Raw genomic sequence first — 18,059 nt, 5'->3', positions numbered from 1 at the left:
AACTCCTGAGTCTCCAGCACTGGCTTTAAAGGGCAGGTCTGGTAATTTATTTAATTTTTTTAAAGAAAACTTTGGGGGGGGGGGGGAGAATCAACCCTCAAAGTCCCACTGAGATTTTTTGCTTTGCACCTGCATCAGTATGGCACTCAACTGAGAGCTACAACAGCCAGATGTGAAGGTGGGAGGGGGTCAAAATTAGCTTTGCTCCCCACCTTTTAAAAGGCTCCTGGCTGGATCTGCCCCACCCCCCCTACGTGTTCACACAGCACCACGCAGAGAACAGGGTCAATCTCATTTATAAGATCGATATATAAAAGGTGGGTGTTACTGCTGTACATCGTGTTGGATAATAGAGAGAGAGATTATTTTAAAAGCCAAAAAAGCATTCAGTATTGTCAAAAGCTTTAACCTGAAAGCCCCGGAACAGTTTTCACCCAAGTTTTCGTGGGGCTTCGAGAGGGGAATGGATCCACCTGGAGGAAGCTGCAACCTGCCCGCATTTCCTTCACCTTTATGGGGCAGAGTCAGCAGCTTCCTCTGCTGGCTGCCCGGGTGCCAGGCCTGTGCTCAGTGCCCCAGGCTGCTCTGGGGGCTCTGGGTGGCCCGTTGTCTGGGCCAGACCAAAGCCCTCTTCTGCCCGGGGGCCCTGCAGGGCCAGCTCCTCTGGGATGCCGTGGGGCTGGTCCTCGACCTCTGTCCCCGTGGTCAGAGACGCGAAGGCACAGAGATCCTGGACCTTTTTGTTCAGGTCGTTGCGTTCGGTCTGCAGGGCCCGGCACAGCTTCTCGAGGCGCTGGATTTTTGCTTGGAGCCCTTCCAGTTCTTTGTCCCGGAGGGTTTTCTGCATAGAAACAACAGCAGCAGCAATTTCAGAGTCAGTGTCATGCCCTTGTTGGAATCTGATTCCGAGGGGGAAGTTGAGCAGCTGACAGGGAGTGAGAGTGTGGCTCCGGTGGCTGTGGAAGAAACGGGGGAAGAGCACAGTCTGGCTGGGCATTCAGAGGCAGGCCCAGGGCCAACCCCTCTTCATCCTAGGGCACGCAGGGAGGAACGGAGAAGGGACCAATGTGGGTTACAGGGGAGAAAGAGGCCCTGATTCCCTTCATTAGCTGCAGTTGGGAGAACAGGATATCAGTGGGTCATTTTAAATAGCTCTTTGCTGGAAGCAGAGCATGTTTTATCTTGGTCAAGGCTTATCAGGGTTTTGGCATCTTCCCAACTGTGGTTGCTGCACTATCTTGTGGAAGTCTGCAATTTATCATCCTGGACTGCCCTGTTAATGACTCCAGTGTGGTTTGTGTTGGGTTTTTTATTTCTAATTATTTTTAGTTTTGGTTTGGACTGCATTTGCTTTCTTCATAGTCTGTTTTTTGGAAGAATTTGATATCAAGTCGAGGATAATTGGACAATGAAGGCTCAAATTGGAGGCGTTAAAGGGAATTTATTCTACTTTTGTGACTGTGTTATTTTTGTGTCACGCCCTGGGTCATCACAGTCAGTTTTGGGAAGGAAACATCAGAAGACGGTCATCAGAAGGAAGTTCAGACGATAATCCAATAGATTGTCTCACCCCAATGGAATTAGCCCACCCCACTCACTTCTGTCCAGGCCCTTGGGCTGGAGCTGTGGAGGAAAAGAGCCTTTTGCACTGAGGCCTGAAGAACATCCTACCCTCAGAGGTGGGATCTCCTCCCCTGCCCAGCCTTCCAGAGAGGCCTTAAAACTTGGCTTTGCTGGTTGGCTTGGAGCTGTCAATCCTTGCTGTAGATCAGGGGTCCCCAAACTTGGTCACAGAAGGACTCTGGGCATAAGACTGTATACAGTATAAAAATTTAAAATAGAGGCAAGGATATTTAAAATTTGACATTAAAAATAATTAAAAGTTCTATGAAAATGCTAGGAGAGGGCCTTATAAAGACTCTAACCGAGGGCTCTCCAAACTTGGCCACTTTAAGACTTGTGCACTTCAACTTTTAGAATTCAGCCAGCCAGCGCTGCGAGTTGAAGTCTTAAAGTGGGCAAGTTTGGGATTCTGGGAGTTGAAGTCGACAAGTCTTAAAGTTGCCAAGTTTGGGGACTTCTGCTGTAGATGGTTGACAGGATAAGTCCTCAGCCCTGCCCCATCCATCTCCTTGATCTCATATCTTAGATAACTTTAAAAATGTTTCTAGATTTATCTTTATTTTTTTATTGTTTGTAAGTCTTTTGTGAGAGATAGATGGCTTAAATCTCTACTTAGGAAGGCTGCCCTGTTTGGCTCCGTTCCCCACCAGAAGAGAGGGCCCCGTTACCTCTTCCGCCATTTCTAGAAGGGCTTTGTTGCTACTTTCCCACCGGGACCTGTACATCGTTGTTTCTTTCTCCAGCTTCTTAATCTTCTTGGTCATCTATGGAGTGGCAACAGAAACAAGGAAAGAGCCATTACGAAGCGCCTCCTACTATTCCAAGATTCTGTGAGCCTGTCCTGTCGATCTTCAGCAAGCCAAGAACTGGGATTATCGACTATTATAGATTGAGTTTTATATGGTTCTTGCTCTTGCAATCAAAGGAAATTGAGTATGGATAAAATCACTGATTCCTTCACAAGGAAGAAAGCCATAAGTATGGAAAAATACAAGGAATGAAAATGTTTCACTGAGTCCTGATAGGTACAAAACAGTGGCAGTGCTACAAACTTGTCTTATGGGGAAAAAAGCACTTTTTTTTAGAAAGAACCTGAACAAGGAAATAAACACTCCTAAGTATTTATCATAAACAGCTCCAAGAACTATAAAAATTTTTCAAAGGAATTTAATTTTTTCTGACATTGATAATGCTGAAAATATATTCAAGGTGAGAAGGTATTTAGAGAGAATTAATGTGCAATAATGTCTAGAAAGCAGGAGACTGGGAATTCTAGCCCTGGCTTAGCCATGAAAGCCGACTGGGCGGCCTTGAGCCAGTCTCTCCCTCTCCCTCAGCCTAACCCACCTCACAAAGTTGTTGTGGGGGGGGGGGGAAATAGGAGGGGTGTGAATTGGATGTGTTTGTTGTCTTATTTGTAAAAATAGTAAAGATGGGATATAAATAAATAAACTGGTGGATATCTCTTAGGGAGTATAAGATTCTGCATAACATTTCTAAAATTTTAACATCTTCAACCTACAAGAATGGGGAGGGACATGGATGCTGCTGCCACAGAGCAGATCGGCCCAAACTGGCCTATTTTCTCTGATTTTTTTTTTTCCTGCAAAAAAGCAGTTCTGTACGCCAGAGTTGTCCTAAGGCTGCAGGCGGGCAAAGATGCCGTAAAAGCTTTCTTAATCCCAGTGGCACCCGCTGCAGCCCCAGCCCCCTCAATACCCTCTGGCACAGCAGGTGACCACAAAGCACACACACACACACACACACACACACACACACGGTCTGGGCCAATGTGTCCCAGCCTTTGCTGCCGGTTTCGGAAGCACGGTGGAAAACATCGGTCTGGACTCGAGCTCTTCCCTCGGAGGTTTTGGCACCGGTCGGTCAGAGACTGCCCCGCATCCCGCCCACCCCCTCCTGCCCCCAATAGCCTTGATCCACTGTATACCTTCTCCATTTCTTGCTTGAACGTGGTGAACACTTCGCTGCTTTTGGAAAGGGTGTTTTGAAACTCTTCAAACTTCTCTGTGTAAAGCGCCAGCTGAATTGGAGAAAGCAGAGAGGAATGATTGCTTGGGATATTCAAGCTTGCAGCTGTTCTACGGGGTCAGGTGGGAGAAAGGAAACCAAGGTATGCTGGCAGGAGGGCAAATTCCTCTTTTCCAGCCCTGAGAGCAGTGGCGGTAGCCAAGTCCGATCGTGGGATGTCTACGGGTGCAGGCCGTGTCCACAAAGCCAAGATGGGAGTTGGAACCAAGTAACCTCTGCTCCTGTGTTGATATTGCACCTCTGCCTATGTGGACTCCTATCACAGAAGAGACTGGACAGTCGCTTGTCTGCGATGGCATAGGTTTCCCTGCTTCAGCAGGGGGCTGGACTAGAAGACCTCCAATGTCCCTTCCAGCTCTATCCTGGCCCAGATCCACCCAATTTGCTTTGGGAAAGACGGTGTCTCCTTTCTGAGAGCCTTGCAACCCCAAAGCAAGTTCCAAGCTTCCTTTCTGGGAAGTGACGAGCATCCCTTAGGCTAAAAAGGGGATCTCCAACCGTAGCAATTTTAAGGCCTGTGAACTTCAACTCCCAGAATTCCCCAGCCAGCCATGTCCACAGGTCTTAAAAGTTGCCAAAATGTGAGGCCGCCAACTGAACCAGAGCAAAGGTGCCCCCTGCCACCCCACCTGCTGCTTAAGGTGCGCCTCCTGTTGCTTCATCAACTCACACATTCTCTGGGACTCCACGGCCTCTTTCAGCAGCTGCAGGAGAGAAGGGAGAGGAGGAGGAGAGGAAAGTTAGTGATGAGAAAAAACGGAAGTCTCTCTGACTGGCAGAGAATTCCCTTCCACAGAGCCCCTCCCCCTCTGCTTCCCCCACCCCCGGCTGCTATTCAGCCTCTGTCCCCAAATGCTGGAATCCAAGGATGGAAGCAAAACCAATCCCCAAAGCTTGGCATCTGCTCCCTCCAGGAAGTTCTTTCCAAATCTGGACCCCCGTGCTTCACTGACAGTTGGGTCTGACGAGGGCAAGGTACGCTGCTGCCCCCAAGGAGAGAATGCTGTGAACACCGGTGGGTGCACACAGGCAGCCCTCGGCTTAGAACCCCAACCGGGACCAGGATTTCCACTGCTGGACAAGGCAGTGAAGGCTAAATGGGCTGCATGCAATTTTATTACTTTTTTTTGCCATGGTGGCTAAGCGAAAACGGTGCTTAGTTTTGCAGGGAGCCATATGGTCGTTAAGCAACCTGGATTACGGCCACTGACTCCGCTTGTTGGAAGCCGGCTGGGAAGGTTGCAAATGGCAATCACGCGACCCTGTAACTGTCATAAGTGGATGCCGGTTGCCAAGCACCTGAACTCTGATTATATGACCATGGTGGGACCACCACGGTGGTTACTAAGGGAACAGGTCATACACCACATCTTTCAGTGCCACTGTAGCTATGAACAGTTGCGAGTCAAGGACTACCCATAACTGGTCATCAGGAGAACTCTTCCTGACAACTCCACCGGGGTCTCCTGGGGTTTCCAGCCCCCGCCTCTCCCGTGGCAGCTCAAGATCCCTTCTCCTCTTCTGAAGCTGCCCCAGCACCTGCCTTGCCCTAACCCTTTCCAAGGCCTGCTGGGGGCGGGCAACGTGGCCGCCCTCCAGCCTTCTGCCTGCTAAACCACGCCAAGCCTCACAAAGTCCTTTTCCCGCTGGTGCCTCTCCTCCGCCTCCTTCAGCATCTCCTGCGCCTGCTGGAGCTTGGCGTCCACCAACTGCTGCTGCAGGTCCTTGTGCTTGAAGACCTTGTCGATGTGCTGCCGAGAGAAACACAACAAGCGTCAGTCCAGGGCGGCCACCACTCAGCTCCCGAGGCAAAGGCCCTTCCCCAAGGGCAGCCTCCCTTGTACCCACATGGATTCAGCCCCGGGGGAAGGGCCGAGATATTTCCTGGGCACAAAACGTGGCACTTGGATACAAATCATGACAACACAGAGGTACAGAAAGGTTTTTCTGAAGGGGGCAGCCACCTAAGGAGAAGCAAAGCTTCTTTCAAGCTAAGCTCGGTCCCTGCTGACGCAGGCCTCCCGTGCGAATGGCAGCCATATGGAGGGGGGAGGCTGCCCCCTGCCTTCGTCCAGCACGGCTTGGTAGCTCCCTAACTGAACCCGCATCGCTGAAGAAGAATGCCGCAGAGCTCACGTTAGCAATTGCTTATCCATGGAGACCGAGGGGAGCAAGTGGCCAGTTTTAAGTTTCTGGGTGTTACCCTAAAAGAGGACCTGACCTGGGGTGCTCACATTGCAGCCCTGGTCAAAAGGGCCCAGCAGAGATTATACTACCTGATGCTTCTCAGAAAATAACAACTGAATGGAAAACTGCTGGTGACCTTCTACCGCTGCACCACAGAGAGTATCTTAACTTCCTGCACACCTGTGTTTGGTTTGCCAATTGCACAGTGACAGACAGGAAAGCACTCCAGAGGGTTAATGTCATTGCCCAGAGGATCGTGGGTTGCCCTCTCCCCTCTTTGGAAGAGCTTCATAGCTCCCACTGCCTTAAGACTGTTCAAAACATTCTCAAAGATCCATCTCATCCTGGGAACCCCTTTTTTTGAACTATTACTATCTGGAGGATAATAATAAAAACAAGGACAAATAGGCTGAAAAACAGCTTCTATCTCAGGGCAGTAGCTCTGTTGAGCTCTACCGTATAGTGCAGTGTTGGTGTGGTGTCGGGGGTGAGTGTGAAAGATGTGTGTTTGTGTTTATTTCCATGGTCATGATGTGCACTGAAGATGGCGTTTGATTTCGTTCTACGAGGTGCAATGACTATAGTAAACTAAAGCAAAGCAAAGCAAGTTGCATTGTTGCTGTGTTACACAGCAGGATCCCTGAAGCAGCCGTCATTTTTTGAGCAGCCACAATTTCAATGCAGCCGTTTGGAAAAGGGCACCTGCTTCCAGCCTGTGGCCCAGCAACGGAGGGGCCTGACTTCCCCTTCCCCTCCTGAGATCTTCAAAGGGTCTAAGTGAGGGGGAGGGTGTGGGGCCCAGTGGGGTGGGAAGCGGGCCCAAGAAGTGGAGGGACCCCAAGGGGCGGGAAGTGGAGCAACCTGTATCTCATGGGGTGCAGGAGGCCTCAGGATTAGGCCTCTCCCCATGAGAGACACCCCGTGCTACTCTTAATGACTGCATCAGGGAGAGTAGGGATGGGGAAGTCGCTGAGTGAGGTGATCTTGCTTAATGACCATCACCACTTGAGTGTTCTGACCCAGGCTTCATCAATTGGAATTATTCAATCAATTAAACTTATTTTAAAAGCAAGACCTATTTTATTGCAACGCTGGGAATTGTTTTCATTCCTAGCCAGAACTAATCGTAAATAGTTCCCCAAGATAAGCACACACCTTTCAGTTCTGTGGCATGCTGCCAAAAACAGAAATATCCAATTAACTATAAAAGAAAATAACTGAAGTACAAGAAAAAAACCAACCAAACTACACAGAGCTTCCTGCAAAGGTTTCCTCACTGAGGTCTGACTTTTATCCCTTATGGGAGGGGCCATCACCTCCCAGCCGAGGTGCCCCTACTGCTTCAGCTGCTCTTGCCTTCTAGCAACTCTGCATACAGGCGCACTGGAGACAGGCTCCCCTGGATCCTCTTCCTCGCTGCTGCTGAAGGCAGCATCCCACTCCCAGGTGGCCCTGGCCCCATCCCTGCATCAGACACAGGACCCTCGTCTGAGTCCTCTCCAAACTCCCGGCCTGCTTCCCTTTCTTCCTCACTGTTGGATTCTGCTGCCAGCTGCACTGGCTGCCGGTGAACCACAACATTGAGACCGTAATGGGAAACCTGCATTATGGCTGTAAGTCAAGGACTACCTATACACTCTCATTTCTAGAGCTCAGAGGAAGAGCCGTCGAATGACCAAGAAGCCAACCGAGCCTCCTTCTCTGAGTCCAAGGGGCTGGTGGTACAGCTGAAGAGCAGGCCTGGGAGGGAGGGGAGCCTCCCCTCCGCTTCTCCCTCCGCTTCTCCCTCCCTGCTCACCTCCTCTCGCAGCTCATATTGCTCGATGAGCTTCTTCAGCCTTTCGGCCAGCTCCATGTTCTCCTGGCGCAGTTTGGAGTTGCGTTCGTTGTGCTGCTCCATCTGCAGCTGGATGTCATTCAGCATCACCTGGAAGTGGGAGGTCACCTCCTTCCTCTTCTCTTCCTCCTCGCGAGCTCGCTGGACACCCTCCTCCTGCAGAAGCAAGTTGAAGAGCCTCACAGAGCAGAACGGCGGCTCTGAAAATGGGAAGGACCCCGGCTCACAAACCCCGGGGGAGCTGCTGCCGGGCCAAAGCGGACGGTCTTCGAAGAACGACGAGCTGCAATCACCCGTTCAGAAACCTTCCTTCCCTCCTGAATCTGAGGCAGACTCTTTCTCTCTCTCTCCCTCCCTCCCTCTTTCTCTCCCTGCCTCTCTTTCTCTCTTTCTCTCCCTCCCTCTCTCTTTCATGCTCTCTCTCCCCCCTCCCCCTTAGTGTCATGATGGGGCAGCAATTGTGCCTGGCCTCCCATGGGCTGGATACCAACTGTCTGGAAAAGCCCTTTGGCTCTCGGTCTTTATCGCTCACGATTGTGGCCAAGAGGCTGGCTATTCTTCGCACTGTGGAGAGAGGATTTTTATCATTTTGTATTTTTAAAAATACACACTTGTCTCATTCATGATACCGGGACGCTAGTCGCACTTGAGGTGAAGGACAAAAATATACAGATAGTCCTCGACTTACAAACAGATCTGAGGCTGCAATTTCAGTCATAAGTCGGGATGGTTGTAAAGTGGGTCATCATGTGACCACGCCCGAGCTTAGGACCTTCACTGCAGCGGCCGTGGTGAAAACCCTTTGTTCACAATGGGGTGAGATTTCGCCACAAACGAGAAGTAAGAAGTAAGTCTTTCTCTTTCTGGAAAGAACATAGTTGACCTGCAGCCAGGGGACTGCAGGAGATTGCAAATGGCTGTAACTGCGGGCCTACCAAAACACGGACAAGGGACCCCAGGGGGGACGACAACAGAACTTTGGGTCACAAGTCCCTTTTTAAGGGTCCATCTTAACTTCAATTGGTCACTGTGATGACCCAAAGGGGTGTGGCACAAAGGCAACACAGTCAGATAAGTAAGAAGAGTCCCTTTAATTCCTCCAACTTTGCCCCCAATGTCCAGGTTAACTTCGGCTGGAGAAAAACTCTCCCAAGTGGAGAGTTTAAGTGGAGAAAATTCAGTCCGAAAACAAAGTACATGCAGACTGCAACTAAAAATCCAAACAAACCGAACTGAAGTAATTAACCTGACAGGGCAGGAGAAGGAATTGCAGACTTGAAAGCCCAGCAAAACATACACAGTTGGTAAGACGCCAGGAACCCAGATAAGCATCGGCAATACATGATTCACGATTTGCTCCCAACAACTTTGCTGTGCGCAACTTTCTCTTTTCAAACACTGTGTTCCCAGCTGCAGCTAATGAAGGGAATCAGGACCCTTTCCTCCCCCGTAAGCCACGCAACTCACATTGCTCCCTTCTCCATTCCTCCCTGCGTGCCCTAGGATGAAGAGAGGGTGGGGGCCTGGGTCTTCCTCTGAATTCCTTCTCTCTTGTTCTACCCTCCCCTGTTTTGCCCAGCCGGACTTTGCCCTTCGCCAGTTTCTTCCACAACCAACAGAGCCACACTCCCACTCCCTGTCAGCTGCTCGGCCTCCTCCTCCGAATCAGATTTCAACAGGGGCATGACAGTCACTAAAGACTAGTCATAAATAAAGGACTATCTGTCATCAGCCTCTCTGGCTCCCAAACCTAATAACCCTTTTCCTCTGGCTCAACACTCTGTTCAGAGAAGGAAGAAAGCCTCCCCCTCCCCCTCCTCCCTCCCCTTCCCTTCCCCCCAAAGGGCCAGGAGATGTCTTGAAAATTCCTGGAATGAGCTGCCACCTTGGGCTGTGAGAGGTGGGGGGGGGGGGGAGGAGTCAAGGTAGGTAATGACAATTGCATCAGCTGCCATTGGAGAGCCTCGTGTACCTTGAGGGTGCGGTTATGTCTTTGTAGCTCCCGGCACAGGCTTTCCAGTTTGGTGCGAGCCAAAACCGCCTTGTTGTGCTCACTGCGCAGATGGTCCTTCTCTTGCACCAACTGAGTCTGCTTCTTCTGCAGGATCTTCATCTGCTTCTGGGAGTTTCGATGCTCCTCCAGCTGATGGGGCAGAAGGGAAGGAAGAAAAATAAGGAGTGAGTATATCATGCAGCAGCAACATCTGAAGGATCTCCATGAAAAATAAGAGCACGAGATGTTTAAAAAGCCAGTAACAAAATTGTCGGCCCTTTGAGGCAAGTCAGACAGGAGACACCCTCATACTGAACTCTACTTAATCGAGAAAGGCTGGAATAACGGAGCCTTGGAAGTAGGACATGGTTACTCCTGCACTTACTCCCTTAGACTAACAAGATCCTAGGAGGGGCCACAGTGGGTTTCTTTCTCATGCTAACCTGTCTTCCCTGGCTGAGCTCCTGCTTGTAAAGTTCTCCCTGTATCTTCTACAACAGGAGTGCCAAACTCACATCGCCACGGCTGCCATCACATGGCATATTGGAACATTTTTACCCCATCACTAAACTGGGCACGGCCAGCACATGATGCACTGGGAGTTAGACAGCCCTTTTCTATAACGTTTCTCTTTCCCAGCAAGTTTAAGATGGGTGGACTCCAACTCCCAGAATTCTCCAGGCATCTTAACATTGTCAAGATTGTTTACAATCATGGAGAAGAAAGGTTCCGACAAAGGCCTCTCTTTCCTGCTGCTAATGGGTTTTCCTCTTCGATTCGCTCTGTCTTTGCCAACCAAGCGACCCCTGGATCAGGAAGGCGGCTGATATAAGGTGAAGCAGAATGGAGACGGCCCCTCTGACTGAGGTATAGTTATCTAGATACTATAGTTGTTTTCCATCTACATTTCCCTTGAATATGCATATATGCAGACAAGTTGTGTTAAATTAATCAGTCTTTTTTAACCACCGCCCATTGCAAGAATTTTCTGATCATCAAGGATGCTAACACACACACAAAAAAACAGTTCTGTCTTCTAGAACTGAACACAGTTCTAGAACTTGGATGTAGAGTGAAACAAAGGAAAAAACCCAAAAAGTCCAGTCCGGTTTTGGGGGAAAAAAACCACCTTTGGGATAACTTTGTCTTGGATGTTGTGAGAATCTCCACTGATACTTGGGCTTATTCATTATCGAATCAAAGCAACTCAACGAAGAACTTTTCTACTTTTTAGCAAGAATAATCGACGTTTTCTCTGAATATGAGGATACTCCCTGAAGCATGCTGCAACATTTAAAATAAATATTTCTAGTATTTTTACTCAGGCTTCCTATATTATTTTATTTCTCCCTCAACTGTAACTTCACAGAAGTTTCTGGGAAGTACTTGAACCTGAGTTAGTAAATCATTTGGCCTCATCCTATAAAACCGAATCATACCGATTAAAGCTTAAAAAGCAGCTAAAATAAACAATATAAACAAAAAAGCTTCTGATATCTTAAATGATACTATTCCATAAATTTTCACATCATCCTAAATTTGGTTTCTAAAACCAGTTTTTAAGCTTTAAATCTGGTTATTTTTGCTTCCCAAGAGTCAAGTGGCTTCCCTGATTCAAGAAGTAAAACTCTGCAGCCCCACTAGCTCCCAAAAGCCACATAAAATTTTGCAGCTTGGGTTGGAGATGGATAATTCTTTTTATCTCCCGCAGCAGCCCAAGCGAAGGTGATCCGAAGGCATCCAACTCCCCTTCAGGGCACCCCGTTTCTCTGCCTAGGTGAGAGCGGAGAACATTCTCCAGCCTACTCAGCCGCCTCTCCAGACTTGCAAGGCACTGACCAGTTCCGCGTATTTCTTGCAGAGGGCTGCCAGCTTCTCCTCAGACGTACTGAGGGTGTTGAGGGTCTGCATCAGAAGAGTGATCTCCTTGCCTGGAAGTAAAGGACAAAGCATAGGCTCATTCAGAGCAAGCACAAAGATACGGTGGCCGGGCAGCAGGAGAGAGCAGGAAACAGCACCATCTTGGGAACTAAAAAGCCTCTAGAACGGGAAGCAAAACTAGACACATTCCAGGTAGTGTCTGCTATAATCGCCCAAGGTAAGGTAGCTGGGAGCCTCCCTGTATTTTGGTTACAAAGCCACCTTAAGAGGTAGGTGGCTTGTGGGATGCCAAAAATCACCCCAAATGATTTAACACGGTTGCCCCATCCAACATTAACCTCTTAACTGCTAATGCTCTCCTTGCAAGTTTTCTTAAGGATACAGAGAGCTGGGATGATTTAGCAACTTGTAGGAAAGGGTTCCTTCCCCAACCCTCCTCACTGCTTGGTCTTTGAAAGAACGAAGGGAACGCAGGGCTGTCAGCAGAGGTCTTCCTACCAAGCCCTCTGGGCTTCTTTTTCTCCTGGACCCGTTTGTGGTCACGTTCTCCACTCTCCTCGCCGGTTCCCCTGGGACCCTCCTTCTCGCCATTGATCTCAGGGCAGCTCTGCTCCTGGTCCCCATTCCGGGGCGACTCGCTTCGGCCCTTCTCCGACTCATCCAACTCCACAGGCTCATTCTGGCCATTGTCCTCTCCGGGGCCCTCCTGGTTTGAGTCCCTGCAGTAAGTGCTCAGAATATCCTCCAGTTGTCTGCTCAGCTCTTCAGAAACATCAGGGACTGGCTGGCAAGGCAGAGCCTCCTCCGCCAGATGCGCTGCAGAGGGTAGAAAGCACCATTCAACATTAAGAAGGTGGGAATCACAACACAGCCGTTGAGAGAATTAGTTAAGAATAAGAACCTTCTCTCAAACGATGGTGGCTCCCCCAAATCTACATTTAAAGAGAAATAAAACTAATGAATCTCAGGGAAACACACCATCTTCTTTCTCCGTCTGCTCTTCATTCACTGGCATTTCAAGCCTGTCATTAGCAAAGGGTTTCAAGCCGGAGAGGCCAAGTTGGTGGTGACAATCTCCACTTCCTGCAACCCCTCCAGGAGCCTCAGCAAAGTCACCATCTTCTGGCCCCAGACCATCCCTTATCTGGGAAGGGCTGGGCGGTAGAAGAGAAGCCGTGCTTTCTCCATCTTGATTCTTCATTGTGCCTCACCTTCAAAGCCACTTTTGGCAGTTGCTGTGTAAAACAAAAACAAAGGGTGTTATTTTGGGATGGTTTTCGCTGTTAGGCAACAGCACACATGCAAATAAAGACTAAATAAGAACTGGAACAGCCAAAGGAACAATAACATTACAGTCAACAAGTGGCAATTTTAACAATTGTTTGCTCTCCACGAGTTACCTATTGCTGTCACACATTGTAGAATAGCACTGATTGATCAACCAGTTGCCTAAGAAGTAGTATGACCTCAGATCAGGTGAGTTCTCGTAACTGGGAGATGCACTTATTTTGGCAGAACAATATCACAAAGTGAATAAAGATATGACACACACTTGGGCAGTATCGGAATATCTTCATCTTTTCCTTGATTTGGGGCGGGATGTCTTTTTTTCTTTTTAAATCCATTTATCATTGTTGCTACAGTTCCTACATTTCATGACTCTACTTCTCCGCCAGAGATTTTTTTAAAAATAGGATTTCTTGGGCCACAAAGGAAGACCACAGAGCTGGTCCCTGGGGCAAAAGGTGGCACATCCCCTGCCCTAAGCAGAGCTTAGCTATTTGTCACCGTCAACACTTTGGAGATTCACAAATTCAGGGATCCTCTTAGCCCAGGGGTCTTCAAACTTGACAGCTTTAAGACTTGCGGACTTCAACTCCCAGAATTCCTCCTCCAGTCATGTTGGCTCAGGAATTCCGGGAGTTGAAGTCCACAAGTCTTAAAGTGGCCAAGTTTGAAGACCCTTGTCTTAGCCTCTTTACGAGTATCTCAGAAAGTGAAGGCGAGCTCACTTCTGCACAAAAGCCCCATAAGGGACGGATTCCAGTGAGAGTCTGCAAGAGCATTCCAAGGAAAACCACCACCACCACCCTCTCCAGGGAGGTCTTTCTGGATCTGCCTTCTCAGCCATTCCAAGGGAAGCCCTGCCTCTTTTGCAATTCTCTCTTTCTTCTGGGCCCTGGCACCTTCCTACCATTTTTTCCTGCACCCCAAGAGCCCCCTCCTGAAATAGTCCTTTAACGCTCCTTCTATCCAGATAACAGATAATCAGAGTTGGAAGGGACCTTGTAGGTCATCTAGTCCAACCTCCCTGCCCTCAAATATTGGAAGACTACTATTCTGCCTCTCCTGGTCCTTCTCTTCGCTAGACTAGCCAGGCCCAGTTGCTGCAACCGTTCCTCATATGTTTTATTCCCCCCCTCACAAGCTCTCACGCCCCCTCCCCCCACGGCCAGGTCCGATTCGCTGGGGAGGCGGGGAGCTGCGCTGGGGGCGGCTGGAAATCGCACTTGCCAAGGGGCGGCGGGGGAAGGGGGTCCTCGCCCCTCCCGGCTGCAGCCCCCGCCCAGGCCACGCCCTCCTCCCGTCCCCCCCTCCGCCCTCGGGTCCCCCTCCCTTCCTCCGTGCTTCTCCTCCTCCTCCTCCTCCTCCCCAACCCCCCGGGAAGCCCCGCAGGCTTCTCCCCCACCATACTATCACGTCACTCCCTGCCGCCGTGACGTCACGCCCGAGAAGTGTGACGCGTTCGAAGCGACTCGGCGAACCAGGCGACCACCTGCTCCGGGCCTCCGCTGTGCCGGCGCGGCTGCTGGGCCTCCTTCTCCTTCTTCGTGGCTGTCCCGGCTTCTCGTTCCAGCCTCCCTCGGCTCAGCGGCTCCTCAACGCTCCGCTGGATTGCGGGGAAGCAGCTCAAGCCCGGACTCCCACTGCGCCTGTGCCGCTAACGGTCAGCGGCCAATCAGCGAGAGGGACCGGGAGGAGCATGCTGGGAAACGTCGGGAAAAAAAGCGCCACCCGAGGCGGGAATCTGGACCGGACTACAACTCCCGGCGGTCCACATTCCCGGCGAAGGAAAAGCGTGGCCCGGAACCACAATTCCCAGCATCCCTCGGGGCGGGAACCGGCTTCTTGCTGGGAGTTTAAATGTGAGAAGATTTCAGGCGGTAATAATAATGCATTTGCAATATGCTTCATTTAGAACAGGGGTCCCCAAACTTGGCCACTTTAAGACTGATGGACTTCAACTCCCAGAATTCTCCAGCCACCTATGCTGGCTGGAGAATTCTGGGAGTTGAAGTCCACGAGTCTTAAAGTGGCCAAGTTTGGAGACCTCTGATTTAGAATAAAATCTGACCCAAGCCTAAAGCAGGCCTGAGCAACCTCCAAGCCGAGCATCAGGCACCACCTGTTGGGCTCGCCTTGAGCACCCGCAGGAGGCAGGATCCACTCTGGCCAAGCAGGCCCGAGGCTGCCTTTTTTTCCCCCCTTTCTTTTTTTAATCTGTTTTGTTTGAAATCTTGAACCCGTGACCACAGGAGGGCTGCAGCAGCCAAAACTTCTATGTCAGTTGTCTATTTGTTCAGCACTGTTGTAACTTTGAATGGACGCGCCAACTCAGGAAGCTCAAACTGCCCAAGGAGATGCCGATCCAGGTCTACAGAGGAATTATTGAGTCTGTCATCTGCACCTCTATATCTGTCTGGTTTGGTTCTGCAACCCAACAAGACGGACACAGACTCCAGAGAGTAATTAGGACTGAAGAAAAAACAATTACTACCAACCTGCCTTCAACTGAGGACCTGTATACTGCACGAGTCAAAAAGAGGGCTGTGAAAATATTTACAGACCCCTCACATCCTGGACATAAACTGTTTCAACTCCTTCCCTCAAAACGACACTCTAGAGCATTGCACACCAGAACAACTAGACACAAGGGGAGTTCCCCCCACCCCCCGAACACCATCACTCTGCTAAACAAATAATTCCCTCAACACTGTCAAACTATTTACAAAGTCTGCACTACTATTACTATTAATCTTCTCATCACTCCTTGTCACCCATCCCCTCCCACTTGTGACTGTATGGCTGTAACTTGTATCCTTACAATCTATATGGACTGTTTCCTAGTATGATTTGATTGCTTATTATACCCTATGACTATCATTAAGTGTTGTACCTGATGATTCTTGATGAATGTATCTTTTCTTTTATGTCCAGAGAGATCATTTGCATCAAGACAAATTCCTTTTATTGTCCAAGTGTGTCCAACCACACTTGGACAATAAAAGAATTCCCTATTCTATTCTATTCTATTCTATTCTATTGAATGGACACAGCCCAAGGATTACCTATATTATCTTTAGAATAATTGCTTTATATGAGGATCTCAGCATATTTTTTCTCCAATTTTAATGTTTTGCACAAAAAGCAATATTTTGGTGGTGTTTACATATCTGCCTCAAGCTCTCCCTGAGCTCCATGGCCTTTCTCCTGAGTTGGCAGTAAACGGTGGTTTATGGTGGGGGTGAGGGTGGGGGGGTTGGAGGCAGTGGGAGCTGGTCAGTTAATGACCAACTGGCAATTGTGAGCTTTTTCCAGATTGTCAATCCTGGTATAACACCAGGCGTTAGATCTGGTTTCTTTTTTCTTTTGGGAGCATAGGAGCATAGGATAGGGGACATCAGCATTCTCATGGTCGTTACGATCACTCTTTAATTTGGGCAGATCTGACTGGCTACAATGGCAGGATCAGTCTCTGCGGGGTCGGTTGGATCCACTTGGATTTCCACAGGTTGCCTGAAAAATTGGTGGAGACAAGTTTGGTTGAAGTTTGTTTTTAATTTCTATCCAGCCTTTATTACTTTATAAATAATTCAGGGTGAAGAACATCTCTTCTTCCTTATTTTCCCCAAAACAATAATCTTGTGAGTTGGGTTGGGCTGAGAGCGGCCTGCCCAAAATCACTCTTTCATGCCCAAAATCACTCTTTCATGCCTAAAGTGAGATTAAAACTCATTGCCTTCTGATTTTAGCCTGGTCTTTTCATCACTGGACCAAAATGGCTCTGAAATCCTGGTTAAGACCGGAATAGAGAGCCCTGTAGTTCTTGATAACAGCCCCCCAGGCAATCAGTTCCTCCAGACGATCCAAAGGGGCTGACTGATCAAAGGCAGGTAAGAATTCAGGTTTCATTCCACACCAAGGTTCCAGGACTAGCAATATTTCTCTCTGCTTCCTGCACCCAGAGTTCGGCATTCAGCAGCACTAGGCCCTGGTTAGCATATTCTATAAAGACATCCAATTATGATTTAGTAAATAAACATGGCTTAGCATATTGATTTATATCCTTTTATTATTTTTACAAATAAATCAAGGAGATGAACACATCTAATCGTGTATGCTGCTAACATACCTCTCCCTTCAAATTTCTCAGCATTTTGATCATGCTTGTTCATTTTTGAGATTTTGGTTGAGATATAAGGATCATTGTATGGTATTGTTAGATCCGTGTATCTGACATTCTTCAATGGAAGGAAAGTGGGTGTGGTGTTGGATTTGATACGTTTCTTTTCCTATGCATCCTAAATATCCTATTTCTTATAGTGTCTTTTGTATAACCTGTCACATGATTTATAACCGTTGCCTGGCGCCCCAGATGCTTGGGAAATTCTCACCTCTTGGGTAGATGCAAGGGGAGAAGGGGCCATGTAGATTGCAGTGCCAGAAAATAACCCTGGGAAACCTACCTTATCTGCTTTCTCAGAGAAGCTGGTATAATAACATCTTCACACCTGCTGAATGGTGGAATCCACATTGGACTGTTGGAAGGGGCTTCTAATTCCCTTTATCCTAGTTGCATGCCCCGAGGGACCTCAGATCCTGCTTTGAATTTTGACTTGCTTTTACCTCCCTTCAATAAAAAGATTCCTTTTGAAATACAAAGTTTTCAAGAGTCTATACTTATTTTATGAAAAGCAGAGAGGCTGGTCCTTACAGGTACATTCAGAAAGTATTCAGACCCCCTTCACTTTTCTCAAGTTTGTTATGCTGCAGGTTGATTCTACTGTTGTTGAAATTCATGTTTTTTTCTTATTAGTCTACATTCAGTACCTCATAATGACAAAATCAGAATTTTAGAAATGTCTGTAAAGTTATTAAAAAGAAAAAAACTGAAATATCACATTGGTATAAGTATTCAGAGCCTTCACTTAGTACTTTTGTCGAAGCATCTTTGGCAGCAATTACAGCCTCTAGTCTTTTGGACACCTGGATGAGGGAATTTTCTGCCATTTTTCCTTGCAGGTCCTCTCAAGCTCAGTCAGGTTGGATAGCGAATGTCAGTGGACAGCCATTTTCAGGCCCTTCCAGAGATGTTCAATAAGGTTCAAGTCAGGACTCTGGCTGGGCCACTCTAGGACATTCACTCCTGTGTTGTCTTAGCTGTCGTGCTGGAAAGTGAACTTTCGGCCCAGTCTGAGGTCCTGAGGG

At 48.6% G+C, this 18,059-nt stretch overlaps 1 protein-coding gene across 5 annotated transcripts; it reads right to left on the bottom strand.

Moving 5' to 3' along the window:
* Positions 1-280: 280 nt before the first annotated feature.
* On the bottom strand, positions 281-14,534 carry TXLNA (taxilin alpha). 5 transcript variants are annotated; one of them, XM_087939524.1, is made up of 11 exons: positions 14,351-14,534; positions 12,549-12,805; positions 12,069-12,386; positions 11,529-11,620; positions 9,669-9,839; positions 7,658-7,852; positions 5,304-5,423; positions 4,302-4,376; positions 3,572-3,664; positions 2,292-2,387; positions 281-841 (listed from the first exon to the last, which is right to left on the bottom strand). In XM_087939524.1, exons 2-11 carry the CDS (start codon positions 12,769-12,771, stop codon positions 512-514), a joined length of 1,713 nt encoding a protein of 570 aa, XP_087795650.1. In that variant the 5' UTR covers positions 12,772-12,805; positions 14,351-14,534; the 3' UTR covers positions 281-511. The 5 variants fall into 5 exon arrangements, with proteins under 5 accessions (XP_087795650.1, XP_087795649.1, XP_026558513.2 ...); XM_087939523.1 differs by having other exon boundaries at positions 14,358-14,512; XM_026702728.2 differs by having other exon boundaries at positions 14,347-14,508.
* Between the last annotated feature and the right edge of the window lie 3,525 nt (positions 14,535-18,059).

This window comes from Pseudonaja textilis, chromosome 10 (genome assembly GCF_049901715.1).
Source record: "Pseudonaja textilis isolate UNSWEBS1 chromosome 10, rPseTex1.2, whole genome shotgun sequence".
Taxonomy (NCBI): Eukaryota; Metazoa; Chordata; class Lepidosauria; order Squamata; family Elapidae; genus Pseudonaja; species Pseudonaja textilis.
This window is presented reverse-complemented; position numbering and strand designations above follow the sequence as displayed.

What these genes read in the sequence shown, in the direction of transcription:
- TXLNA (XM_087939524.1), bottom strand. Translation starts at nt 12,771, where the DNA reads ATGAAGAATCAAGATGGAGAAAGCACGGCTTCTCTTCTACCGCCCAGC. An exon ending in AATATGAGCTGCGAGAGGAG is followed by an intron (nt 5,424 to 7,657) that starts GTGAGCAGGGAG and finishes TTCTCTCGGCAG; the next exon opens with CACATCGACAAGGTCTTCAA. An exon ending in TTCTAGAAATGGCGGAAGAG is followed by an intron (nt 842 to 2,291) that starts GTAACGGGGCCC and finishes GTTTCTATGCAG; the next exon opens with AAAACCCTCCGGGACAAAGA.